This window comes from Pempheris klunzingeri, chromosome 9 (assembly GCF_042242105.1).
Source record: "Pempheris klunzingeri isolate RE-2024b chromosome 9, fPemKlu1.hap1, whole genome shotgun sequence".
In the NCBI taxonomy this organism is placed as follows: Eukaryota; Metazoa; Chordata; class Actinopteri; order Acropomatiformes; family Pempheridae; genus Pempheris; species Pempheris klunzingeri.
In genome coordinates, this window is record NC_092020.1 from 25,575,977 (window position 1) to 25,603,174 (window position 27,198).

The window sequence follows — 27,198 nt, forward strand, 5'->3', positions numbered from 1 at the left end:
CCAAAGACTTCAGAGAGCCAGCGGGGATCCAGATCAAAGGAACACGTGGCGTCAAAAACGAGATCAATGTGGCTGAATAATCAGTCTTTATAGCTCCCAGTGAAACATTCTCTATATTTCAAAGTGCAGTTAGTTTGAGCTACTTTTAGTTTTATTTATTGGTTTAGTTATTTAACTCTGTTCTTATTAGTATCGTTGTTGTTGTTGTGTTGCACTGAAGTTAATTTACGTTAAAAGTTACTAAAACTAATTCACGTTAAAAGTTACTAAAGCTAATTCACGTTAAAAGTTACTGAAGTTAATTTACGTTAAAAGTTACTGAAACTAATTCACGTTAAAAGTTACTAAAACTAATTCACGTTAAAAGTTACTGAAGTTAATTCACGTTAAAAGTTACTGAAGTTTACGTTAAAAGTTACTGAAGTTAATTTACGTTAAAAGTTACTTAAGTTAATTTACGTTAAAAGTTACTGAAGTTTACGTTAAAAGTTACTGAAGTTAATTTACGTTAAAAGTTACTGAAGCTTACGTTCTAATCTAGTCTTATTTCTCTCTATTTTACTGTTATTTTTACCGTTAAATCTACTTTTTAAAATATTTTTTTGTTTTTATTTTCTCAGTTGTTTTTTTCTTCCAATTGTTTTTCGTATCATCGGTTCTTAATTATTATTAATTACTCTTAATTAACCTGTGGAAAAGGTGCTGCACAAATAATTAAAAAAAAAGAGAATAAATTAATAGAATAAATTAATAATTGATTGATTCTATTTGTCTCTGCTGGTCTCAAGATTACTTGATCAATTAGAGGTTATTTATATTTTCATGTTTTATCATCAGGATGACCTCAGCAAACCGTCACCATGACGACAGAAACAAAAAGATGTGGACATTTATTCTTTCTTTCTTTTTCTTTCTCAGTAAAATAATAATTCAACTTGTTGAACTGAACCTTTACACCAAACTAAATGTTTTTTTTCTTTCTGTTAATACTTTCCTGAGCCCTCCTCCTCCTCCTCTTCCTCCTCCTCCCATTCCTCCTCTTCCTCCCCTCCTCCTCCTCCCCCTCTGGTTTATAAATCTCTCCCGTCCTGCATCCTGGACGGACCGCGGGCTGCGGAGAAGGAGGAAGAAGAAGAGTTAGAAGAGGAGGAAGAAGAAGAGTAAGAAGAGGAGGAAGACAGAGAGAGCAGAAGAGGAAGAGGAGCAGCAGCAGCAGGAGGATTTGTGGTCTGACTAAAGATGAAGGTGTGGGTCCTGGTTCTGGGTCTGTCCCTGGTTCTGACCGTCTGCCTGGCCCGGTCTCCGTACCAGGCGGTCCTGCAGCACAGCCGGATCAGAGGCCGGCAGCAGGGGTGAGTTTGATCCCGAGCCGAGCCGAGCCGAACCGTGCCGAGCCAAGCCGAGTTTAAAATGACCAAACTGATTAACTAGTGTTCCCACGATTCTCTTTGTGGTCGTTTTCCGCCTGGTGGTGCCTTCACAGCATCGATCAGCAGAGAGTTTACGGTCATTCAGCTCCTTTATTGATCCCTTTCTGGTGCTTTATTACCACAATGATCCGCGCGGAACTCCATAGTGAATTTATAATGAGCTGTGGTTCACCTGAGGACTCTTAAAGTGTTCACAACCTGCTCAAATTAAGGTGGAAAATGTCACTTTTAGGGTTTATTAAGCTTCGGGGTCGGTTCTGATGAGACTCTGAGGGGTTAAACAGCTGAATTTGATCATTTACGCACAAAAATGTGAAATATTTTTAACAGGATTTTCTATGGGGTTCTGTACCTGGAGCTCCTGCAGGCTGTTAGAAAGCATTTCTGTGTTTTCTGTCCACCTTAAGACTAAAGTTTTTTTCATTGCTTAATTTAGGTGGAATTTAATTAATTTAGTGCCTTTAAGAGGTTAAATAAGCAAATAAGCAAGAGATTTTAATTTGATCATAACCGGATAAAAATCAGCTCCACACAGTTTTTTCTCTTCTTGTGCGAAATATTTTTATTTATTTGTTTATTTTCAGTGGGGTTTTGTACCTGCAGGCTGCCCTGTCCACCTTAAGACTGAGCTTAAACCTTTCATTGTCAGGTTAAGGTGGAATGTGATGAATGTAGTCAATATTCAGGGGTAAAATCAGCACCTTTTGCTCTCTTAAATGCAGATTTGCGGAGATAATTGGGCTTTTCAGGGTGAAAACAGCTGGATTTGATCTTTCACAGATGACAGCGAAGTTCCTACAAGAACAGATGTCATGTTAAAGACTTTACCTCCAGACTGATTTACCGTCAGAGCTATAAATCTGTAAAATAATCCAACATTTAGACATTTTTTTATGGTTTTCTGTTAGCTGTGAATGTGTTTAATGTGTTTCCTTACGCCTGTAGCAGCTTCAGGCTGCCTGAAAGCTGTTCTGGAACAGAATCCCTCACTGGTCCACCTTAAAACCCCTTAAATCCTTAGATTAAGGTGGAATCAGTCACCTCCAGGGGTTAGCATGAAAAGATTTCAAAAGAGTTTAACTCCTGACATGTGAAACTGTAAAATGAATCTACATTGTGACGTCTTCCTGCGTGTCCTTAATGTTTTCTCTTTCAAAAAAGCAAAATGTTTTATTTAAGAGCCCTTGAAAGTGGAATAATAATTGATCTGTGGCTTTAAAACTGTTGAGTTTGGCCTTTAACAGACCACAATGAGGTTCTAAATGTTGTTTCAAGCTTTTAATAACTTAATTTAAGTTTTAGTTAAGCAGACTGAGATTTACGGCCTTTAACAGAGAGACCTTAAAGAGATTTACAGGCTGATTGTTTAGATTATGAGGTTATTAAAGACGCGAGGGAGCTTTTTTAAAGGAATGTTTCTGTTTGAAATCCCCCTGACTCTTTTCTCTGTGTCTGTTTTCTCTTTCAGACCCAACGTTTGTGCCATGCAGCAGCTTAAAGGCACAGATAAGAAGTATTTCACCAACTGCAAACAGTGGTACCATCGCAAAATCTGCGGAAAGCCCACGTGAGTCTAAACTGAAAAGAATACAGAGCAACATGTGGAATTAGACGTGAGGATAAAGCAGTTTTAGAGAGATTTTAGGGGATTAAATGTTCCTTTTCTTGAAATATGTGGACGGGCGTTTTGTTTTGTGGGTGACTTGAGTTTGTGTAGTTTGACTTTAGTCCTGCTGGACGAGCGAGTTTGTGTAGAGTGGACGGAGGAATGTCCCTCTCCGGAGGTGTCCTCACCTCTTACATAACCTCTGAAGAAGAATAGACTTCGGCCTGGCAGAGCCATCAGTGTCAGTTTGCCTCCGAGGCCTGTCGGTTCATTTAAAGGGCACGCACAACTGTTTGTTTTTTAGCCGTTCTGATGTGCTTTTTTTTGGTTATTTTTTTTCTGCACATGCTGCAGAAAGTCCTGTTTCCATCGTCTTGTGATGCACTTCAGAGCAGAGACAGTTTTCAAAGCTCCCCTGCACAGTTTTTGACCACTAGTGGCGCTGTGGAGCTGTTTTGATGCACATACACATTCCTCAGCACTTTATTTTTACACTTTGCCACTTGTTAGCAGGTAGATTCAAGCTACTTAAAGGAGAACTTAAGTATTTTCAAACCTGGGTCCTCTGTGCCCACATCCTGGTGTCTGAGTGACTGGTAGGTAGTAAAAGTGTTGGAACTGGTCCAGTAGATCACCTCAGCCAGCAGCCACCAAACGGGCTGCAATGGCTGCAACGTGATCCTTTGGGACAACTGCACCTGATCACAGTAGGTCCACTAAAAGAGCTTGTTTTAGCCACTGCTATGCTATATGCTATATGCTCGCGTGTTAGCCGCTACATCACTTTTCTGTCATTGTGTGAAACAAGTCCCGTGTGTTTCCTGACCCCGTGTTAGCTTATCTTATTTAAGGGGCGCAAAGCCAAACAAATTTTAATTTAATTAATTAATATTAACAGCTGTAGCCTGATGCTATCAGCTCATGCAGAACAGCAGCAGTTAGCCTGTTAGCGCTCGTCCTCTGTAGCTAATAACTGTCTAAAGTTCATATCCTGATGGAGAACAGGTTCTAGTGGCTCTGGGTTTAACACTTCCTGGTTGGAGCTCAGGCTGCACTGACCGGGCTAACGTAAGCTAACATATAGGCTATAAGCTAACGTTAGCTAGGTGAGCTGTCAGAGCACAGTGCTAATGCTAGCTAGCATAGCGTTAGCAGAGCAGGACTGAGCAGTGAAATATTTCCTGGTAACCTGCTGATCTGGAGACTCTGACCACTGGGGGGGTCACTGACGGACCCTCAGACCACTGGGGGGGTCACTGACGGACCCTCTGACCACTGGGGGGGTCACTGACGGACCCTCTGACCACTGGGGGGTCACTGACGGACCCTCAGACCACTGGGGGGGTCACTGACGGACCCTCTGACCACTGGGGGGGTCATTGACGGACCCTCTGACCACTGGGGGGGTCACTGACGGACCCTCAGACCACTGGGGGGGTCACTGACGGACCCTCTGACCACTGGGGGGTCACTGACGGACCCTCAGATCACTGGGGGGGTCATTGACGGACCCTCTGACCACTGGGGGGGTCACTGACGGACCCTCAGACCACTGGGGGGGTCACTGACGGACCCTCTGACCACTGGGGGGGTCACTGACGGACCCTCAGACCACTGGGGGGGTCACTGACGGACCCTCTGACCACTGGGGGGGTCATTGACGGACCCTCTGACCACTGGGGGGGTCACTGACGGACCCTCAGACCACTGGGGGGGTCACTGACGGACCCTCTGACCACTGGGGGGTCACTGACGGACCCTCAGATCACTGGGGGGGTCACTGACGGACCCTCTGACCACTGGGGGGTCACTGACGGACCTTATTGATCAGCTGGATGCTGGAGGATGAAGGGACGTGCCTGAAGGTGGATCACGTTCATCTTCTCGTCTATCTGCTCTTTGTGGGTCAGATGTTTCACATTAAAGTTTACGGCGAGTGTCTTTGGAAAAAAAACACCTGATCTGATGTATCGAACAAGAGAGCAGTAGGGATTTATATCAGGAACCACAGAAGAAGAAATGGAGGAGGAGGAATATACTTACTCCAAAAATGTCCTCAGTGTCGAGGCCTAAAACTCAAATTGGTTCTCACAAGGATAGCTATACGAACACACACACACACACACACACACACACACACACACACACTGTGCTTTAATCCTGCTCAGCTCATGCAGAGTGAGATCTGCGACACAGCTGGCCCACTGCTGCCAGAGCCTCATTAATGGAGTGTGTGTGTGTTTTAGTGACTCTGGCAGTAAAGCGTTCCTCTTGTAAATGTGATAATAATCACCTGAAACCCTCCAGTTTGTTCTCAGCTTTTCGTTCTGGTCGTCCCGTCGAACAGAAAACCCGAAACACGTCTTCGTCTTCGCCTTCGTCTTCGTCGTGCATGTTTTTGTTCTCTGCTGCATCCCAGAACCCCCCCTCACCCGCCCACCGCCTCCCAAACCTCCCTCTATAAACACATTGTAGAATAAATCACAGCCTCCCCCCTCTCCCCTCCGTCTCCCTGCAGAGCTGTGAACATGACGGAGGGGGGAGGAAGGTGAGGTTTAAGTGACGGGAGGAGAGTTTCTACTGTTACTAAAGGCAGCGGTGGAAAGTAGAGTCACTCACTAATGAAGTGATTTCAGTTTATGTTACTTTACTTTATTGATCTGACAGCTGAGATTTTACATGAAAAATCTTTTATTTAACATGAAAACTGTGACTGAGCTCATGAAATAGAACAAATTGTAAAGATTAAATCAGAGTTTCACAATCTTTTAGTCTTCAGACCTCCACTAAAGACGTTTCTCCTCTAAACTTCTCACATGGTTTCATTTAAATAACATTTAAATAATAAATTAATATAATAACAGGAGGATCGATCGTCTAATATTTCACAACAAAGGAAAACTATTGTCCAAAGTCCTGAAAGTGAACATTAATTCATGTGTCCGAGCCGTTTCTTCTTCTTCTCCTCCTCTCACATCAGTCATGTGACGACCCCTCAGGTTTACCTGGTGACCCTCTGGAGGGCCCCAACCCCCAGGTTGGACCCCCCAGGACTGAACCGTGTGACTGTTTACACTGATACTACTGATACTACTATTGATATTACTAACTACAGACAGTACAGAGTACAGACAGTGCTGTTATTTCCAATACTGCAGTATTACCAGTACTGTTACTACTGATACTGTAGTACAGACAGTACTACTGATACTGCAGTACAGACAGTACCACTGATACTGCAGTACAGACAGTACTACTGATACTGCAGTACAGACAGTACCACTGATACTGCAGTACAGACAGTACCACTGATCCTGCAGTATAGACAGTACCACTGATCCTGCAGTACAGACAGTACCACTGATACTGCAGTACAGACAGTACCACTGACCTGCAGTACAGACAGTACTACTGATCCTGCAGTACAGACAGTACTACTGATACTGCAGTATTACCAGTACTGATACTGCAATACAGACAGTACTACTGATACTGCAGTACAGACAGTACCACTGATACTGCAGTACAGACAGTACCACTGATCCTGCAGTACAGACAGTACTACTGATACTGCAGTATTACCAGTACTGATACTGCAGTACAGACAGTACCACTGATGCTACAGTACAGACAGTACCACTGATCCTGCAGTACAGACAGTACCGCTGATCCTGCAGTACAGACAGTGCCGCTGATCCTGCAGTACAGACAGTACCGCTGATCCTGCAGTACAGACAGTGCCGCTGATACTGCAGTACAGACAGTACTACTGATACTGCAGAATTACCAGTACTGATACTGCAGTACAGACAGTACCACTGATGCTGCAGTACAGACAGTACCACTGATGCTGCAGTACAGACAGTACCACTGATGCTGCAGTACAGACAGTACCACTGATACTGCAGTACAGACAGTACTGTTAGTTATCTGTATGAAAACTTAAACGTAAAAGCAACAATTCAGCTTTTTATGGGTGTTATCTTGGAACTAGGAGTTACAGTATATTTTCTGTAGGCTACAGACAAGAACGTGGTGTTAATGTTTTCATCCAACACTCTTCAAGAAGAAAGAAAAGGATTTCACAAAATGCTGAATCCAGATTTTTCTGTCCATGACAATTCAAAGTGTTTTTCAGTCACGGCTGGTTTACTTCCTGTCGGTTTTCAGACTGGGGCTTGGGGCGGATATATCTGAGTTTCCTCGTGTATTTCCAGTGTGCTGAACATGTCCTTGTACTTGTTAGTGTGTTCGGGACATGACGCACTGCGTGTCGAAGTACCCGATCTTCTGTTACTTCTTCTACAGAACGTATGTAAAAAGTAAATATACAGAATCAGAGTCAGATTTTATTCGCCAAGTATGTGAACACATGCAAGGAATTTTTGACTTTTTTCCGCTGCTCTCATGTATTAACACATGAAATATATAAACAAGAAACAACAAAGTTAAACAGAATAAACACACATTTAACTTCAGTGTAAATATATGTAAACATATATAAGTAAAGACAGTAGTGCAAAGATGCTGAAATAAATCTGGGATGATTATGCACAGGTTGTATTTTTTTAATTGATTAATTAAATTAATTAAAAAGTTCTGTTGGGCTGGACTGAGCTGATCAATGCTAAAACTGATTGATGGCAGTGTTTATCTGTCTGTCACTTCAGTTCAGGTTATGACTCATGGCAATGACAATGGCCCAATGCTGGCCCAACGCTGGCCCAACGCTGGCCTAATGCTGCCCAACGCTGGCCCAATGCTGGCCCAACGCTGGCCCAACGCTGGCCTAATGCTGCCCAACGCTGGCCCAACGCTGGCCCAACGCTGGCCCAACGCTGGCCCAACGCTGGCCTAATGCTGGCCCAACGCTGGCCCAATGCTGGCCTAATGCTGGCCCAACGCTGGCCCAATGCTGGCCTAATGCTGGCCCAACGCTGGCCCAACGCTGGCCCAACGCTGGCCCAACGCTGGCCCAGTGCTGGCCTAATGCTGGCCCAGTGCTGGCCTAATGCTGGCCCAACGCTGGCCCAGTGCTGGCCTAATGCTGGCCCAGTGCTGGCCTAATGCTGGCCCAACGCTGGCCCAGTGCTGGCCTAATGCTGGCCCAACGCTGGCCCAGTGCTGGCCTAATGCTGGCCCAACGCTGGCCAGTGCTGGCCTAATGCTGGCCCAACGCTGGCCCAGTGCTGGCCTAATGCTGGCCCAACGCTGGCCAGTGCTGGCCTAATGCTGGCCCAAGTGTGGCTAACTACAGACATTTCTAACAGATCTACTCTACACCTTAAAAGTGGATAAAATGGTTTACTTGTGCTGCTTTTTACTAGATTTTCCAAATGTTGTCAGACTGATTGGATCAAATCCTGAAGGTGAAATGAGCCATTTCACAGGTTGTGATGCTCCTAAAGATTTATCCACTGGTTTATGAATCAGTGGTCTGTGGAAAAAGTCTTCTTTAGGTCCAATGGCGCCATGTGAGAGACGCCATTGTTGTAATTACGCAGTTTGGCTTCCTGCTGGCTTTCCAGAATTTTAATTTTCATCCTGTGAAACTCCACTGATCAATAATCCAATCTCACCAGCCTGATCGACTGTCTCTTCTGTCTGAACGTCTCATCATAAAAAGTCGTTAAGGTCAGAGCTGATCGGTGTCTTTAGTCTCCATGGAAACGACTGCTTCAGCATTTTAACTGTCAGTGACCGTCACAATGATTCATCCGTCACCACGGAGACGACTCACTTCTCTTCTTCTTCTGTCCTCTGCTCCTCCGTCACTTCTCTTTTTTCTCTCGGCCGTTCTTTCTTCAGTTTTATTTCCCAAATGTTCTGTTACTACTTTTTGTTTCCTGTTCTTTTTATTCTTCATTTCATTCTCTGCTCTCTTCTTCTGATCCTGGTGTCGCGTAGCGTCGTTTTTGTTCTAAAATTGAGACTTTAGCATATTTTTATTTGCAGTTTTGTAATTTAAAGCACTTTTACAATCTTTCAGGGGTTAAGAGAATATTTATATTTCATTTGTAAACTTTTTGTTCAGGAGTTTAGCTGTTAATGCCTCGTGCTAACATAACTTGAATGCTAATTTAGCCTCGTGCTAACGTCAGTGTTTACAAAGCAGAGTTTTATCACCACTTAAGGAATTCACACCACAATCTAGTTGTTATTTAAATATTCACAGCTACTAACTGCAGACGTAACTGTAGTTTAGCTAACTGAATCTATTGACAACGCTAACATTAGCATGCTAATATCTGAGCCGTGTAGACAGAAAGAGGTAATATGTAGGACAGTCGACATATCTGACATGGAAATAGGTAAATGCTGTTAAATAACAAGGTGAATTGGAAGATTTTAAATTATTTTTCACTAAAATAACACAAGAGATCTTAAATTACAAATATGCAGATAACATTTAACTGAAAGCGTGAACAATGTTAGCTTAACAAGCGTTATGGGTCATGTCTAGATGGTGACCGCAGAGCTGTGACACATATTTGAGGTATTGTCTATTCACTGTGCACCGCTAACTCAAAGCGTTACTAAATATCACAGGAGCTTCGCAAATCTAGAAATCTAAACTTATGTTAGTTTGTCATGTTGCAGTGACTTCCTGTTCATGTAGTTGTCTGCTCCTGATTGGACGACAGCACAGGTGCTTCCTAGCAACAGATAGAGACACAGCGCGACGCTAACAAAACGTCTGTAACTAGCTAAAAACATGAAAACACAGTCTTTTCTCTTCTTAAAGGCTCAGTTTTTTCAGTATGACAGCTCATAAAAACTCAGTTCTGGGTTCTTTCCCCTGTTGGGAGTAGATCCCACCAGAAAACAGCTTGTTGTGTTGTTTGTTAGCACGTTAAATAGAGACAAGGAGGCAACTTAACGCAGTACAAAGTGAATTGTCTTCCCATCAGGTGTGGGCTGGATTGTCTTTACCAGCTGAAACATTTCTCAAGTTTTAATGGTGCAACCTGATTTAGTAAATCACCGGTCATTAGTTACTGAGAACGTAGGAAGGAGTTAATGTTACGAGCTGCTGGTTGTTGTTCAGGCCCTGCAGGCTCTGTTGGATCTGGACTCTGAGTTTAGTTTAAAATCAATATACTGGTGATTATATGATCGGGAGTCTCTGATGGATTCTCTCTCTCCTGCTCAGGCTGTCTGTACTGTAGCTGTGCCTTAGTTTGTATATTTGTTCGCATATTTCTAAAAGTCATCCTGGGTATTTGTGTATTTAATAAAGTGAACGTGTGAATGAGTCTCAGTTTGTCAGTGATTCGACAGGATGTTGAACGCAGCTTTAAAACCTCTTCAGACGAATCACTCAAATGTTTCTCACAAACAGATTCTTTCAGCTCAGATCGGGAGACTTTAAAAAAAATAAAAAATAAAGAGGAAGTGAGAGTTTCTGTGGATGTTTGTAGGAAGTGAAGCTGTTAGAGGACCTGAACGCCCCAGAACACACAAATCATTCAAACACACACACGTTCACGCAGCCTCGGCCTGTGGAGACACTGAGCTCTTATCTGTGACAGTTTCTGTGGCTTCACACTCACGTTGGGGGTGTGTTTGAAGTCGGACCGTGTGTGTGTGTGAAGGGTCTTTGTCCTCTGTTTGTGTGTCAGTGGGTTTCTGTGGAGGAGGATCAGCAGGTCAGAGGTCAGCAGAAGGAAGACTCATAACTCTCCTCATAACTCACAACCCCCGACTTGCCCCGGCCCGTCCTCCCTCGTCCTTCCCCCCTCCTGAGACTCTCCGCAGCTCGGCCTCTCCAGTCCTGAAACTAAACCCTGTCAGCAGAGATCTTGAACAGCCTACAACACTGTGCCTCTGTTCTTCCATACAGTAGCTTTCACGCTAACGTTAGCCCCACTTGTCAGCACCATTTCGCCTCCGCCACACCACCTTCCTTATTATGTTTTTATTAAATATCGCTTATTAAAAGACAACTCCAGCACTTTTAAACCTGGGCCCTGTTTTTTTTTTTTTTTTTTTTTTACATATTTGGGGTTTGAGATAAGTGGCAGGTTCTATAAATGTTCTAAAAGAGCTTGTTTGATCCACTGACAGGCTCAGATTGTTATTCTAAGTGTGTGACAGCATTATGGAAAGGATCCCTACAGCTCTCTGCACACACACCAGACTCCATTCACAAAAAGAGGGATTTTAGCTCACAGGACACAGGACTTTGTGTGACTTTTGTGTTTTAAAGGATTAGTTCAGATCCAAACTAAACCCTTTACCGCTGCATTGATTGAGAACTTTGTTTTTATTATTGCATGTCTTTGGTGTTTTAAGCAGTTAGTTCAGATCCAAACTTATCCTTTAAAACACAAAAGTCACACCAAGTCCTGTGTTTGTAAAATCCCTGTTTTAGTGAATGTAGTCTGGTGTGTGTGCAGAGAGCGATATAACGGCTGTTTGTGGTTAAACCAAAAGGATCTTCCAGGTCTCTCTCTGTAGGGATCCTTTCCATGATGCTGTCACACACTTAGAATAACACTCTGAGCCTGTCAGTGGATCAAACAAGCTCTTCTAGTGGACCTACTGTGATCAGGTGCAGTTGTCCCAAAGGATCACGTTGCAGCCATTGCAGCCCGTTTGGTGGCTGCTGGCTGAGGTGATCTACTGGACCAGTTCCAACACTTTTACTACCTACCAGTCACTCACACACCAGGATGTGAACAGATAGGGCTCAGGGTTAAAAACACCACAGCGCTCCTTAACTATGTTAATGTATTTGTTGAAGAAGGGTTAATTCTCGCCGAGTTCCCTCAAAGGAGCAGAGCATTTTCTACCAAATACGACCATGAAATTATTTAAGAAGCTCCGGTGGACGTGTCTTCAACTCAGTTTCCATCACGTCCATTTGTGCTTTTCGATTGAATTTGGGTCCAGGATTACTAACTCACTAAGTCACTTAGCGTTCAGGCTGAATACACGTCAAGAGTGCAACAGAGCAGTCCAGGAAAAATGCTAAGCACTTAACAATGTGCCTCTCTGACCTTTAGGAGTAATTTGAGGTTTAGTTCTTTTGCCGAAAGACACTTTGATGTGGACAGAAGGAGCTGAAGATCAGGCCGACAACCCTGTGATTAGTGGACGACCTGCTCTACCTACTGGGGCTTCATGTTTCCCAGGTAGACCAGGTCATCCACACCTTGCAAATCCTTCCTGTTTAAATAGAGGTGACAAATATTATGAAAGCAGACTTGAAAGCAGACTTGTACCAGGATCCAAATTACAAACGCAGCTCGAAAGCAAAGAGCTAATCAGGAAGTTATTTCACTGACCGACATTTGAACAATGTAACCCTGAGATAAAAGTAAAAACATGTTGCTGTCACCTTTCATTGGATTTGTAGATCCAAGGCAGGTGAACCAAATTTGGTTTGATTTGGAGAATTTATAGGTGCAAGTGAAATGTTTTCCCAAAAGCAACGTGGTGCATTCAAAGAGAATAATATCATAGAGCGAGTCATGTTAAAAACATCATCTGAAGTAGTAAAACGAGAGATTTGTTATTGTGAAACATACAAGGAAAGCGTGCATTTAAAGCATTTGAGTGTCAGATTCGCAGCATATAGAACAACGTTTCACCGTCCTGTGTTGTTCCTGACAGTTGCTGCGGGAGGTTTCAGACTCTCAGGACATTTTTTGACCTTTTGCATGTTGGTTAACGACGTTTTATTGAAGTTTTGCTCTCTGCAGGTTGTTGTATGTTGCCAACGTTACGAGCGTCTACGGTTACAGTTTGGTCTTTGTTCTCCGAGCAAAATGTTACACAACATCTCTGGAAATGTAATTTTGTCTTTTCTTCATCTGACAAAGTGAGTGAAGGACGAAACCAGAAAAAAACTTTGACTCCAGACTGAAGTTAAAAAAGCATTTTTCTCTGCTGGATGTTTCTGGAAGGTTTCCCTCGAATGGCTCGACCCCGCTGACTGAATTACTGCGACCTCGCTCTGTTTGTTTTGTCAGAAATCCACGGCGGCCATCTTTGTTTATGTGCAGACCAAACGGGAGTTGAGTTTCCATCTGGTTTGATAATCAGTCCAATGTGTGTGCCAACACACACACACTCACACACACACACACACTCAGTAGTAGCTGATCTCCATCTGTTTACATTTTACTGCCGTTGTGATACGAGGCTGCAGGAGCTCCGGGAGTTTTTCCTTTTTCTGTCTTTTTCTGCCAAACATTAAATTCAATAAAGAAGGTGCTGCTTCAGATGAGAGGCAGCTGACAGAGACCGGACAGACCTGAGAGACCAGAGAGAGACCAGAGAGAGAGACCTTCAGACCAGAGAGAGACCAGAGAGAGACCAGAGAGAGACCAGAGAGAGACCAGAGAAAGACCTTCAGACCAGAGAGAGACCTTCAGACCAGAGAGAGACCAGAGAGAGACCTTCAGACCAGAGAGAGACCAGAGAGAGACCTTCAGACTAGAGAGAGACCAGAGAGACCTGAGAGAGACCAGAGAGAGACCTTCAGACCAGAGACAGACCTGAGAGAGACCTTCAGACTAGAGAGAGACCTTCAGATTAGAGAGAGACCTTCAGACTAGAAAGAGACCTTCAGACTGGAGAGAGACCTTCAGACCAGAGAGAGACCTTCAGACTAGAGAGAGACCAGAGAGAGACCTTCAGACCAGAGAGAGACCTTCAGACCAGAGAGAGACCTTCAGACTAGAGAGAGACCAGAGAGAGACCTTCAGACCAGAGAGAGACCTTCAGACCAGAGAGAGACCTTCAGACTAGAGAGAGACCTGAGAGAGACCTTCAGACCAGAGACAGACTAGAGAGAGACCTTCAGACTAGAGAGAGACCTTCAGACTAGAGAGAGACCTTCAGATTAGAGAGAGATCTTCAGACTAGAAAGAGACCTTCAGACTGGAGAGAGACCTTCAGACCAGAGAGAGACCTTCAGACTAGAGAGAGACCAGAGAGAGACCTTCAGACCAGAGAGAGACCTTCAGACTAGAGAGAGACCTGAGAGAGACCTTCAGACCAGAGACAGACTAGAGAGAGACCTTCAGACTAGAGAGAGACCTTCAGACTAGAGAGAGACCTTCAGATTAGAGAGAGACCTTCAGACTAGAAAGAGACCTTCAGACTGGAGAGAGACCTTCAGACCAGAGAGAGACCTTCAGACTAGAGAGAGACCAGAGAGAGACCTTCAGACCAGAGAGAGACCTTCAGACCAGAGAGAGACCTTCAGACTAGAGAGAGACCAGAGAGAGACCTTCAGACCAGAGAGAGACCTTCAGACCAGAGAGAGACCTTCAGACTAGAGAGAGACCTGAGAGAGACCTTCAGACCAGAGACAGACTAGAGAGAGACCTTCAGACTAGAGAGAGACCTTCAGACTAGAGAGAGACCTTCAGATTAGAGAGAGATCTTCAGACTAGAAAGAGACCTTCAGACTAGAAAGAGACCTTCAGACTGGAGAGAGACCTTCAGATTAGAGAGAGACCTTCAGACTAGAGAGAGAGCAGAGAGAGACTTTCAGACCAGAGAGAGACTAGAGAGAGACCTTCAGACTAGAGAGAGACCTTCAGATTAGAGAGAGACCTTCAGACTAGAAAGAGACCTTCAGACTGGAGAGAGACCTTCAGATTAGAGAGAGACTTTCAGACCAGAGAGAGACCAGAGAGACCTGAGAGAGACCAGAGAGAGACCTTCAGACCAGAGACAGACCTGAGAGAGACCTTCAGACTAGAGAGAGACCAGAGAGAGACTAGAGAGAGACCTTCAGACTAGAGAGAGACCGTCAGACTGGAGAGAGACCTTCAGACTAGAGCGAGACCTTCAGATTTGAGAGAGACCTTCAGACTAGAGACAGACCTGAGAGACCAGAGAGACCTTCAGACTAGAGAGAGACCAGAGAGAGACTTTCAGACCAGAGAGAGACCTTCAGACCAGAGAAAGACCTTCAGACCAGAGAGAGACCTGACAGAGACCCTCAGACCAGAGAGAGAAAAGAGAGACCCAAAGGAGACCTTCAGAGAGACCTGAGACAGATAAGCAAGACCTGACAAAGACTTGAGAGAGACGAGAGAGACACCTTCAGACTAGAGAGAGAACTAAGTGAGACCTTCAGACCAGAGAGAGACCTTCAGACCTGAGAGACCTGAGAGACCTTCAGACTAGAGATAGACCTTCAGAGAGACCTGAGAGACCCGAGACAGACAAGGAAGACCTGACAGACCTGGACTCGAGTCACTGCTGTATGTATGGAAACATCAACAACTAACTGAAATAATGCTGCAGCCATGTGAATATTTTCCGTTTTCAGTGAGAAAGTTTGTGGGAACAGTGAGTGTGTTTCCATCCACCTGTTTTTTTATGACCATTTCAATTTGCACCTTTAAGAAACCTGAGTGGAAAAGTCAGAAATGAAGAAAAAAACAAGTGTAGAAAGTGTTTCTAGTGGTGTGAGGTGTAAAAGGTGTAAAACGCTGGTGCGAAGGCCAAATGGAAAACGGGCTGAGAGAATCAACGGTGACGTCCATGAAACACGAAGAGCTGAAAACATCAGGCGAGGAGCGATGAGGAGTCCGTAACCTTCCTCACATCAACACATGAAACTAGGGCCGATCTCTGGGGGCCACAGAGAAGAGTTTTTGACAATAACTAAATAAAAACTAAACTTCCAGAATGAAAACGTAACGAACACAAAACGATTTTATGTTAAACTTTAATTTAAACAGTTTGATTACTGCACCAGATTATTAGTTAGCATTATGCTAAAAACACTAAGGCCAATAATGCTAATGCTAATAAAGCTAATGCTAATAACACTAAAATATGCATCAAACTTTAACCAAATTGAGCAAAAGGCTCTGAGGAGACAAAGACTGTGTTTGCTGTGTTTATTTAAAGGTGGTGTTGCCGCCGACCCACTTTAGTCTTTACATGCTTATTTGTAAATGATGTACGTTTAAACTCTTTATAACACACCACTTGGTTCAGTGCCAACACGTTAAGGTGTGCTTCCCCCAAATGCAAAAGGAATTTAATACAAATTACAAACAAAGTCAATGCAAAGAAGCAAATGGATGCAAGAAGACACAAAATTGCAAAGCACGCAAGTGGTGGATTTTAGCTTTTGGCTGTACTTTTCTATAACACAAGCATTAGCCCCTGTTAGCACAAGCATTAGCCCCTGTTAGCACAAGCATTAGCCCCTGTTAGCACAAGCATTAGCCCCTTTTAGCACAAGCATTAGCCTTGGTTAGCACAAGCATCAGTCCCAGTTAGTATAAGAATTAATCCCAGTTAGCACAGCAGTAGCTTCAGTTAGCACAAGTATTATTCCCAGTTAGCACAAGCATTAGCCTCGGTTAGCACAAGCATCAGTCCCAGTTAGCACAAGAATTAATCCCAGTTAACACAAGCAGTAGCTTCAGTTAGCACAAGTGTTATCCCCAGTTAGCACAAGCATTAGCCTCTGCTACATATGAATGAATATTGTTTTAATAGTGTCTTAATCGGTTCAGTTGTTACCATACAGAAGACAATAGACTCAAACTTTCATCCTCTTTATCTTGACAGAAGCTCTGACATTTTGCTCTAGCAGTATATTTGTGATCGTGTTAAAAGTTTAAAGCTGAATCTTGTGCATGTTGTCGCAGTGAAACATTCTGCTGCAGTTTATTTTTTCAATCGGCCTCTGTAACAAGCAGAAACTGCTTCAGTAAAGTGAGAATGGGATAAATCAAAGCAGGTGATCTCAAGTTCAGTACTAATAAGTGTAAGAATAAAGTTTAAAAGCATCCTGTTACTCAGAGAATTGTCTTATTGAGTTAATTATAGTAATTAAGAGCCAACCTAAACTCTTCTCTGTGAGGCTCTGTGAGGTTTTATTTTGTAGAGATCAGGAAGTGAGGAGTGCGGTGGAGGCTCCTGGTGGTTTAGTGTTTTTCCTGGCGGTGGGTGCAGGTCCCCCGTCAGGCGTCTGGTCTGGCTGCAGATTCTTCTTCTCTCTGAGGAAATGAGCTTTATGAGCCCAGACGGCTGAGCCACATTTATTATGGAAATCTCTACAGGAAGTCATGAAGGGTTCTGCTCGGCCTCCACGCTTCATTACAGCCCACATGTGCCGCTAGCTGGACTGAAGCTCAGGAGCGTCATGTGGTCGATTCCTGAAACTCTGTGGTGAAACTCTCAAAATGTTCCTCAAAGTGTTTTAACACCAAGTCTGAACCTCGTCTGAGTCTCTCTGAAGGTCAAAACCCTCCAACAGTGTTGATGCTCCTGATTTACTCTTCAGTCATTTAATCAAACATTAGTTCTAGTCAACATTTTAGTTTAAATTTTCCTGAAAAACGAACTTGGTCTCATTTTTGTCATGAATTTAAAATTTTCATCTACTGAGCCGGCAAAGCTACCGCAGTTACCATGGTTACATCTGTCTGCATCTTTGTTGCGTACGGTTGCCGTGGCTACAGCTGTCTCCATCTTTGTTGCGTACAGTTGCCGCGGCTACAGCTGTCTCCATCTGTGTTGCGTACAGTTGCCGCGGCTACAGCTGTCTCCATCTGTGTCGCGTACAGTTGCCGCGGCTACAGCTGTCTCCATCTTTGTTGCGTACAGTTGCCGCGGCTACAGCTGTCTCCATCTGTGTCGCGTACAGTTGCCGTGGTTACAGCTGTCATTTCTTACCGTTTTATTGTCGAAAAGTCTTCAAAGCGTCCACGTGAAGCTGCAGTGACACAACAGACAACAGACAGACTCCGGACCTGCTCGCCTGACATTAGCATTAGCAGCAGCATTAGCATTAGCATTAGCACAGTTAGCTGATCTCTCCAAGCTGATTGACTGAAGCACTAGTCATGGTCTGTGTTTATCTTCATTTAGTGAAACATCTGGAGGAAGATCGGGATGTTTGACTGTTAATCCTGAGCCGACTGATTCCTTCTGGTAGCAGAATAAAGATGGAGTAACATTAACGTAATACCTACAGCGCTGTTAGAGCTACGTTGGCTTACCTTTTTTATAAACGTCAGCGTGCTGCCTGCTTGTTCTGGTAGTTTGTCGCAGCTGTTTGTCGCTGCTTCCTGTCGAACTCTCAGTGGACTGTAGATGAATTGAGTCGATAAATCATCAGATATCCTCACTGGCAGAGGCAGACTGTTACTGACTGTAAGATGCTTCTTATTAGTGGCAGAGCAGCAGCAGATTTTATTGGCTGGTGGTCAGTGGCCACAGTCGGTAATAGATTAAGAGCCCTGTGAGGCTGTAATGTCCGTTGTAAATATTAAATAGATAAACCCATAAACACCATTAATCTCTGCACCAAATTTCATTTCAAGAACAGGGATTTAAGCTGTTCTGAGTCCAGCTTGAGCTCAGCAGCGTCCTCGGAGTGATCCGGACCTCCATGAGAGCAGCCGGGACTCTAAACAACATTTTCCTCCGGATAATTAAATAACATTTACTGTCATGTAAACTGGATTACCATGGGAAGCTCTTTGTTTATGATCTCATGGAAACACTTGGACCGTACCTGTGGCTTCTCACAGTCTGTTCAGCTGCAGCAACAGCGTTATTGTGCCCATAACTTTATTAGCATCATTATACACAGACAGGAATTTATGTGTCTGCCCGAAGCAGAAATATTACAGAAAGGTTACGAGGTTCTGAGGTGGAAACTGAGAGTTTTATGGTGAAACGTGTAGTTTTTCCTCCTGAGGCTGGAATCTGCAGAAGGTGTCGCAGTGAAAGAGGCTTCAGTGAGTCGATCTGAGGGGGGTTTTGCTCGGAGCAGCACAGGAAGCAGAGAGGGGGATGAGGACGGGAAGTGGAGCGTTTGTTTGGAAGAGTTTCTAGAGACAATTTGATGGAATATAGGAAGGAGAAGTTGATCCTCACGTGTCCTCTTGTGTGCTGTTTCCTGTTGCAGAGTGATCACCTACGAGTGCTGCCCTGGGTATGAGAGGATTCCTGGAGAGAAGGGCTGTCCTGCTGGTATGACCTCTGACCTCCCTAATACTCAGCACACACACACTCACACACACAACATCCAAAAGTCAGAACACTGAGCCTTTCTCAGGCTCAGAGTGTTATTCTAAGTGTGTGACAGCATCATGGAAAGGATCCCTACAGAGAGAGACCTGGAAGATCCTTTTGGTTTAACCACAAACAGCCGTTCTATCGCTCTCTGCACACACACACACCAGACTCCATTCACAAAAACAGTGATTTAACCTCACAGAACACAGTGGCTGTTGGTCTAGTTGCTGTGACTTTGGTGTTTTCATATGTTAGTTTGGATCCAGGCTAATATGTCAAAACACCAAAGTCACACAACAACACAAACAAACCAACCAATCGAGGCAGCGGTTGACCAGCAACTCCTGTGTTCTGTGAGGTAAAATTGCTGTTTTTGTCAATGGAATCTGGTGTCCTTAAAGGAAGCAATGCAACAGCCATTTCAAGTTAAACAAAAACGATCTTACAGGTCTACCTCAACACTTTTTGTACCAATCATTTAGACCAATCATTATATTAAAAACTTTCCTCATTAATAATACAATTTCGAAAGTGATCTCTCTGGGCTGCCGTGACCGAACCTTTGCCCCTGAATACAGTCACGCCACAGCTGCATCGTGGGTGTTCTGCTCTGGCGTTTTCTTGTCGATGAAGCCGAGAGTTTGTTGATTATGAGCGCGCGTGTGTGTGTGTGTGTGTGTGTGTGTGTGTGTGTGTGTGTGTGTGTGTGTGTGTGTGTGTGTGTGTGTGTGTGTGTGTGTGTGTGTGTGTGTGTGTCTGTGTGTGTGTGTGTGTGTGTGTCTTTGCAGCACTGCCTCTGGTGAACATCTACAACACTCTGGGCGTTGTCGGAGCCTCCACCACTCAGATGTACAGCGAACGAGCCAAACTGAAGGAGGAGGTCGAAGGTCCGGGAAGCTTCACCTTCTTCGCCCCAAGCAACGAGGCCTGGGCCGCCCTGCCCACAGTCAGTACAACGCCACACACACACACCGTCCTGCTGCTGCAAATACTTACCAAATGTGGATTTGCTGAAAATAGTTCCAAACAAATACACTATTTCGTAACAATACTAATGGATGTTTTACTTTTTTCTGTGGTTTCTATGGTTCAAACCTGCAGTGGTTTTAGAGTTTGTGCTCATTTCACTGAGGAGATAACAGTAACAGTGTATGTTATGGTGTATCTCTGTGTCTCTGCTGACAGTGTGTCGGTTGTTTCCGTCGTTCTGACACACTGTGTGGTTGTTGTTGTGTTGTGTTGTGTTGCAGGAGATCCTGGACGCTCTGGTCAGCAACGTGAACATCGAGCTACTGAACGCGCTTCATTACCACATGGTGAACCGCCGTCTGACCTCCGAGGAGCTGAAACACGGATCCTCCTTCGCCTCCATGTACCAGGACTTCCACGTCCACATCCATCACTACAGCAACGGGGTCAGTGAGGCGCCGCGTACACACTGTAACACACACTGTAACACACACAATAACACACTGTAACCCACATAGAAATACATGCTGTAAAACACTAACAAACACTGTAACACACACTGTAACACACACAGAAACACATGCTGTAACACACACCATAACTCACTGTATCACACACTGTAACACACACAGAAACACATGCTGTAACACACACCATAACTCACTAACAAACACTGTAACACACACAGAAACAAACACTGTAACACACGCACAAACACACACTGTAACACACACCATAACTCATTGTAACACACACTGACACACTGTAAGTCCATGGTCCACCAATCACCGCAGACAATATAACACACACTGTGACGCCCTGCACCTCCCCAGTAGGCTGTCAGTGAAGCACTGAAATACACCAACACACACTGTGTTACACACCGTATTACACACCGTATTACACACTGTACTACACACTAAAATCAGCAGTGTGCCAGTGGGGGCAGCAAAGCCAGTGTAACACACTCACTGCACTCGTCCTCTGAGGCTCAGTTTATCCGACAGTTTGGAGTCACGACATGAATGTCAGCAGCGACGCTCCAGTGAAGCGTCAGTCGATGGTCGATCGATTAACGGGTGTCTTCCTCACCTCCTCAGATTGTGACGGTGAACTGCGCTCGCCTGATCAAACCTGACCAGCACGCCACCAACGGCATTGTGCACGTGGTCGACCGCGTCATCACCGCCATCTCCAACAACGTGCACACGCTCATCGACATCGACGACGACCTGGAGACGCTGCGTGTGAGTAGTAGTGGTATAGTCCGACCCACGTCCGGATCAATACATGTGTGGAGCTTCATTATCTGACCGCCTGTGTGTCGTGTCTCTGCGTTTCAGACGGCGATGGCCGCTGCAGGTCTGACCACCATGTTGGAGAGCGACGGTCAGTACACCATCTTCGCTCCCACCAACGAGGCCTTCGAGAAGATTCCTCCAGAGACCCTGAACAGGATCCTGGGAGACCCCGTGGCTCTGAAAGGTGACCAGCAGGAGGCGCTCTGACTCTGATGCCCTGACCCTAACACACTGTAACACACTGTAACACACACTGTGTAACACACACTGTAACACACACTGTGTAACACACACTGTGTAACACACACTGTAACACACACTGTACTACACTCAGTAACACACACTGTAACACACACTGTAACACACTGTGTAACACACACTGTGTAACACACACTGTACTACAGTCAGTAACACTGTACCACACAGAGAGGTGAGCAGCTGTCAGGTTAGCGTTAGCTGTGTTTGTAGGTTCAGACCAGGTGTAGTTTTACCTGTTGAGGTGACTCTGACGTCGTGCGCCCTCAGACCTGCTGAACTACCACATCCTGAAGCACATGCAGTGCGCTGAGTCGATTGTGGCTGGGACGCCGATGGAGACCCTGCAGGGCACCGTACTGGAGGTCGGCTGTGACGGAGACCAGATGACTCTGAACGGGAAGGCCATCATCACCAGGAAAGACCAGCTGGGAACCAACGGAGTCATCCACTACATCAGCGAGCTGCTCATACCTGACTCAGGTACTAATACTGCAATCAGTACTACCAATACTACCACCACTGCATCTAATACTGAGCCGGCTGTCAACAGCACAGAGGTACAAAGTAACACACCCACCGTTAGCAGTAGTGGTAGCAGTGTTAGTAGTACTCGCAGTATTATTGTTAAATTCGTTCTTTTTCAGCCAAAGTTCTGCTGGAGCTCGCTGAGGGTTCGTCTGTTGCCACGGCGACCAAACTGTTTGTTGAAGCCGGCCTGACCCCCCACCTGACGGGCACCGAGGCGCTGACCATGCTGGCTCCACTGGACGACGCCTTCAAAGGTAACGCTCGCTGTCTCGACCTTTGACCCATCGTCTTTTATACATCTTGTATATATTTAAAACAACAACTCCAGTGTGTTTATACGCTAGTTTATGTTGAAAAAAAACGAATCAATTGCTCAGAGTGTTATTCTAAGTGTGTGACAGCATCATGGAAAGGATCCCTACAGAGAGAAACCTGGAAGATCCTTTTGGTTTAACCACAAACAGCCGTTATAGCGCTCTCTGCACACACACCAGACTCCATTCACAAAAACAGTAATTTTACCTCACTGAACATGGGGGTTGCAGTTGATTGTTTGTTTGCATTAGTCAGTGTTGCAAATGTTCTGTTGGATGCAAACTAACCCTTCAAGCACCAAAGTTACACAATAACACAACAAGCTAACAGATCGACGCAGCGGAAAAGCAGCAACTGCTGTATTCTGTGAGATAAAATTACTGTTTTTGTCAATGGAGTCTGGTGTTACATTGCTATCTTCAAAGCCACCAGTCTCCATAGACAAAAACAGTAATTTTAATTTTAATGTAGTCCAATACATCAGCTTTAACTATAAATTTACACTTTTCTAAAGGTGGAATTCATGCCTGTGCTGCTCCTGTACTGGACGTCTGTAGGTGTTCCTAATAAAGTGGCCACTGAGAGTGTGACTAACCTGTTGGCGGTGGTGGGATGCTGTATTTACCTGTGTGCTCCTTTAACAGGCAGTGTGACGATGACGCCGGACATGAAGAGGCTGATGACCAATCACATCCTGAAGGAGCAGCTGTCCTCTAAGGCTCTGTATCACGGTCAGGAGCTGGAGACACTGGGAGGCCTCAAGCTCAGAGTCTTCGTCTACAGAAATGTAAGAGCTCTTTATTTGTTTGTTGCACAACCTGCTTATTTCGTGGTCGAGAGGACAGAGGAGCTGGACAGGAAGTCACACGCAGGAGTCGGGTGAAGACTTACCTGTGTTCTTGAGCAGCGTGACTCTATGATTGGAAAAGTCTGAGTGTTGTTTTTTTGGTCCACAATGAAACATCTCAACAACTGCTGGATTGAACAGGCAGCAAACGAGCTATAATGTCTACAATAGTGTAGCTGTGATGGCTGTAATGTGATTGTTCTGATCACACCTGATCACACCCACTGACAGGCTCAGAGTGTTATTCTAAGTGTGTGACAGCATCATGGAAAGGATCCCTACAGAGAGAGACCTGGAAGATCCTTTTGGTTTAACCACAAACAGCCGTTATATCGCTCTCTGCAAACACACCAGACTACATTCAGTAAAACAGGGATTTTACTCTATAGAATATGGGAGTGGATGATCTACTGCTGCCTTGTCAGTTGGTTTGTTGCGTTATTGTTTGTCATACAAATATTTTGTTAGATCCGAACTAACTATTTAAAACACCAAAGTCACTCAATGACACAAGCAAATTAATTGATGGTGGCCAGCAAGGCCTGTGTAAAATCACAGTTTTTGTCAATGGAGTCTGGTGTGTTTGAAGAGAGCAATCTCACAGGTCTGTCTCCATAGGAATCCTTTCCATAAAGTTGTCAGCTGTTGGCTGACGTGATCTAATGGACCATTTCCAAAAGTTTTTGTACCTGCCAGTGATTTGAAACCCAAAATATGTAAAAACGAGGCCCAGGTTTTAAAATACCGGAGTCATCCTTTAAAATATATTCACAAACACTTTCTGCAGTGATTTCAGACTTTTTCCACATTATCACAGGGCAACACACAGTTGAAAATCAGCTGTGAACTCACAGTTTGCTGAATAGATCACTTATTAAGTCATTGAATATTTCAGAGCCTGTCTGACTGGGTCGTCTGTTGCTGGGCGGATCATCTGTCTACATTGGCTGTAGTTATTGCTTCTGCCTCTTCAGTGATGATTTCATGAGGTCACTGAGTTTATGGCTGCTTTTCATTAATAACTTTAGCAAACACGTGAATCAATCCCAGTTCCTGTGTTTGTGCAGCAGAGAGCAACATTAGTTTGATTTGTAAGGTTTTGGTATTTTGACTTAATGCTGCGTCTGAGAGGAAACTTCAAAGTTTATTTAATTCTAAAATGATTTTTCAAATGCAGGATGACTGCAGGAAATGTGGTAAATGCATGACTGCGTGCACGTCCTCCGCTGCAGCCTCATTACTGCACCCACATGAGGAGGTGATGTCATCCAAAGCTTCTTGTTGTGGTGATGTGAATCACCAAAAAACCAGAAAGGTTTAGCATGTAGGGGCCACAGCCTCAAACACACAGTGATTGAGAGAAAGAAAGCTGGTTATTATAAAGAGAGGTATCATAAGGCATCATGGCATCTTTTAGGATATGTAGGAAATATTTTTGAAGCGGCCTTTTGATGTGAATAATGACTTAAATTCTCTGAAGCTGATTTTATTTTGTGTTTGTGTTGAAAAAGAAATTCAAAAAGTGAAAAAAAACAACAACAAAAAGACACAGCAAACATGCATCAAATTCAAAATTAACAAAGGAGTAGGAAGAAGTAAACATTTATCAAGACCTACCTTTTTCAAATCAGAGCCACCAGACTCCATTAACAAAAACAATAATTTTAGCTCACTGAACACGGAGGTTGCTGCTCTACTTCTGCCTTGATTATTTAGTGTTTTTTGTTACACAAATATTGTGTTGGATCCAAATGGACCCTTTAAACCACCAAAGTCACACAATAACACACAAAAAACAAATAGATCAAGACAGCGGTAGACCATCAACGGCTGTGTAAAATTAATGTTTTTGTCAATGGAGTCTGGTGGCTTTGAAGAGAGCAACGTAACACCAGACTGCATTGACAAAAACAGTAATTTTACCTAAAAGAACGCAGGAGTTGCTGATCTACCGCTGCCATGATCTGTGAGTTTGTTGTGTTATTGTGTGACTTTAGTGTTTTAAAGGGTTAGTTTACATCCAGCAGAATATTTGTGTAACAAACAATAATACAAACAAACTAACAACTGCAACTGCTGTGTCTGTGAGGTAAAATGACTGTTTTTATGAATGGAGTCTGGTGTGTTTGGCCCACGTTTAAATTATACTTTCACATGTTGCCATCCAAACATTTAAACTGAATTAATTCTTTCTGGTTGTTTCCTGATATTTTCTGTGGTTTGTTCACATCAGCAGCCTCACCTCTTATTGATCGTTAGTTCGTTGAAGCCTTTGATTATTTTCTCTCAAAATGATTGTTGTCATTTTCAATCAACCATCAACAAGATTTAAAAAAGTGATGCCAAATAACTGCTGAATTGAAGCTCTTTCTGTCGCCCTGGAAACACAACATGCGTTTTAACACGAGTGAATGAATGTTATTGATCGTGCAGCGATCAGTGTGTGACCTGAGGCTGTCTCTGGTGGTCTCCACAGTGGCTCCACGTGTTTCAGGTCCTGGACTTGTGGGTGGCTCACATTTCTGCTCAGTAATGAACTCTGCAGACCACAAGAAGCTTCCTGCTTCCCACGGCTGCTAAATCTTTCCAGACACCATTTGTAGGCGGCTGTGTGTGTGTGTGTGTGTGTGTGTGTCTGACAGACAAGCTTAGACAAAATGGCTGCCATCCAGGACATGATGTAGAGTCCAGAGACCCACAGAGTGATTCTCAGAGCAGAAGTTCTTGTCGTGTTTCAGACCAACATCAGGACAAACTGAGTCATCACATCAACACGTCTTTTCCGTAATTTCTTATGACTCCTCCGTGACATCCCTCAAGAACAAAGACGTGATTTTTGTAGATTGATTTTACCTGCAAAGAAAGTTGTTTTGTTATTTAGGTACAAAATTCCCTCCATTTTCTAGACATGAGTGATCGGGGTCACACCAGACTCCACTGACAAAAATATCAATTTTACACAGTAGTTGTTGGTTTACTGCTGTCTCCATCGGTCCATTTGTTTGTGTTATTGTGTGACTTTGGTGTTTTAAAGGGCCCATTTGTATCCAACAGAATATTTGTATAGCAAACAATAAACACAAACAAACCAATTAATCAAGGCAGCGTTAGAGCAGCAGCTTCTGTTTTCGTTAAGGTAAAATCACTGTTTTTGTCAATGGAGTCTGGTGGCTTTGAAGAGAGCGATATAATGGCTGTTTCAGACCAACACAATTGGACACAGTTTTGGTTTTGAGGCTAAATACGTCCAGATGAGTTCAGCAGCTTTGCAATTTCTATTGACAAACTAGAATATCTGCATTATGTCGCTGCTGAAATTAGAACTGAACACAATGAGAAACTGATATTTTATGGTGCAGCTTTATCGGTCGAATACACCTGCGTCCTCTCAGGTGTTATTTCACGTCTCTGTGCGTCTCTCCAGAACCTGTGCATCGAGAACGCCTGCATCGCCGCTCACGACAAGACCGGACGCTACGCCTCCATGTTCACCGTGGACAAAGTCCTCACTCCGCCGATGGGAACGGTCATGGACGTCCTGAAGGCAGACGACCGCTTCAGGTGAGCACTTACCTACGTGCAGAGGTGATGTGAATCTGAGGAGGGAGGAAGAGGAGGGATTGTGTTCCTCCTCACAGTGTTTCAGTCCGCTTAATGTTAGTATTTTCTGGCAGACCTCATATAGACTCTATATAAGAAGTGGACGCAGCCACCAGGGCATCACGCTTTGGTTTGTGGACCGTTGTTTTGAAGCCTCGAGGCTAATTAATTAATTTATAATAATATATATTATAATTTATATTTAATTTGAATGAATGAGCTGGCTAACTTCCTGTTACCCTGTGCTAACTTCCTGTTAGCCTTCTGCTAACTTGAATGGTGATAAAATGATTTAATCATGTGGCTCTTCTAGACTTTCAGCATGTTTCA

The 27,198-nt window shown here is 44.1% G+C and overlaps 1 protein-coding gene across 1 annotated transcript in view; it reads left to right on the plus strand.

Annotated features, from left to right (window-relative positions):
* Positions 1 to 1,160: 1,160 nt before the first annotated feature.
* tgfbi (transforming growth factor, beta-induced) overlaps positions 1,161 to 27,198 on the plus strand; it is a 33,424-nt gene continuing 7,386 nt past the window's right edge. The window contains exons 1-11 of the mRNA XM_070836323.1: positions 1,161 to 1,352; positions 2,899 to 2,997; positions 18,941 to 19,005; positions 19,839 to 19,996; positions 20,301 to 20,465; positions 21,120 to 21,266; positions 21,363 to 21,504; positions 21,846 to 22,058; positions 22,223 to 22,360; positions 23,066 to 23,208; positions 26,693 to 26,829. Coding sequence (XP_070692424.1) covers positions 1,240 to 1,352; positions 2,899 to 2,997; positions 18,941 to 19,005; positions 19,839 to 19,996; positions 20,301 to 20,465; positions 21,120 to 21,266; positions 21,363 to 21,504; positions 21,846 to 22,058; positions 22,223 to 22,360; positions 23,066 to 23,208; positions 26,693 to 26,829 — 1,520 coding nt within the window. The 5' untranslated portion in view covers positions 1,161 to 1,239. The remainder of the gene's footprint in view (positions 1,353 to 2,898; positions 2,998 to 18,940; positions 19,006 to 19,838; positions 19,997 to 20,300; positions 20,466 to 21,119; positions 21,267 to 21,362; positions 21,505 to 21,845; positions 22,059 to 22,222; positions 22,361 to 23,065; positions 23,209 to 26,692; positions 26,830 to 27,198) is intronic.